At 42.4% G+C, this 1,415-nt stretch overlaps 1 protein-coding gene across 1 annotated transcript; it reads left to right on the top strand.

Annotated features, from left to right (window-relative positions):
- Window positions 1-636, top strand: LOC306783021 (citrate synthase-lysine N-methyltransferase CSKMT, mitochondrial-like; the record flags this gene model as incomplete). The annotated part of the gene is made up of 1 exon (XM_079276551.1): window positions 1-636. One exon carries the CDS (start codon window positions 1-3, stop codon window positions 634-636), a length of 636 nt encoding a protein of 211 aa, XP_079132677.1.
- Between the last annotated feature and the right edge of the window lie 779 nt (window positions 637-1,415).

The following is a 1,415-nucleotide window of genomic DNA, read 5'->3' as shown; positions in this document are numbered from 1 at the left end:
ATGGATAAGAAAGCAACTTGGGACCGCTTCTACACTGAGAGCAGCAGCAGCACAAACACCTTCAAACACTTTGAGTGGTTCTTTGGCTTCGATGCTGTCCGGGACTTCATTATGCCCCTATTGCAGACCAAGCCCCACCCAGACGGTTTGCTCCAAGTCCTGGCTATGGGCTGTGGCACTTCTGCTTTCGGGCCCTGTATTTACAGACGCTCTCCTCTCCCGGTCCGGGTCACTTGTGCAGACATTTCCCCCATAGCTGTGCGACTAATGCATGAACACGTCCAAACCAAAGCCATTCAAGCTCACAATCTTTCCTCTCAGCTTGAGTTCGTAGAGCTGGACTGCACACAGCTCCACGAGCACTACGGTTGTAGCAGTGTGGACCTTATAGTTGATAAGGGCACCACAGATGCCTTGTTGAGGTCTAAGGAAGGGAAATGGAAGGCCAATCAGGTGCTGAAGCAGTGTTTGTCGGTGTTGCGGAGCTCAGGGTCTCTGCTCCAGTTCTCTGATGAAGACCCTGATGCCAGGCTGCTGTGGCTGGAGACGGAGGCACAGGAGCCGGGGTTGATGGCAGCAGATGTTGGGGTGCAGGAGGTTGGGGAGCTAAGGGGACTGACTACTGCTACCAAGTGACTCCTCGCTCTATTGTATAGCAACTTTCTTCATCTGGATGGTGATAATATTAAATGAGTAAACTACTGAAGTGATTGTAAAAAGTAATTGATAAGGTACACAGACAGAGTGAGTTATCCACCAAACTGGACCTCCACATTCCGACAGCAGAGACAATAGATTTACTACTTATAAAATAACCTGAAGGTAAAGAATGACCTCTTTATGAAATGATAAAAGTTGACAAACCACTTAAACCAGGGGTGCCCAATATGTCGATCGCGATTTGCCACATGATTTTCTAACACACGGGTCACAAGTCATCAGAGTAAGTTAATGACCAAAAAAAATAAATATATATATATATATATATATATATATATATATATATATATATATATATATATATATATATATATATATATATATATATATATATATATAGATATTCAGCATTTTTAATGTAGGTAGATCATTTTGACTTGGTCATTTTAAAAGTAGCTCTCAAGCCGAAAAAGTGTGGGCACCCCTGGTCTACTACATATAGTGTTTTTTCGATGGGCTCTAGTGGATTTGAGTGCAGCTGAGATGCTGGCAGATAGCAGCTAAATGAACAAAGCAAAATCAGAAATGGGGACTTTAAAGTGACGTTGGTTAAATGCACAAAGTCTATGGTTAAATGTCGCTCTCTGCTGGTTGAGCATGAAAACTACAAAGAAGTAAAAGATGTGTCACCGACGGAGAATATGGGAAGACAAATAGACACGCTGTTTGAAATTAATTTATCAAACTATATAACG

Source organism: Melanostigma gelatinosum, assembly GCF_949748355.1.
Source record: "Melanostigma gelatinosum genome assembly, chromosome: 10".
NCBI lineage: Eukaryota > Metazoa > Chordata > Actinopteri > Perciformes > Zoarcidae > Melanostigma > Melanostigma gelatinosum.
The sequence above is the reverse complement of the archived record's forward strand: the minus strand, read 5'-3'. Positions and strand labels throughout refer to the sequence as shown.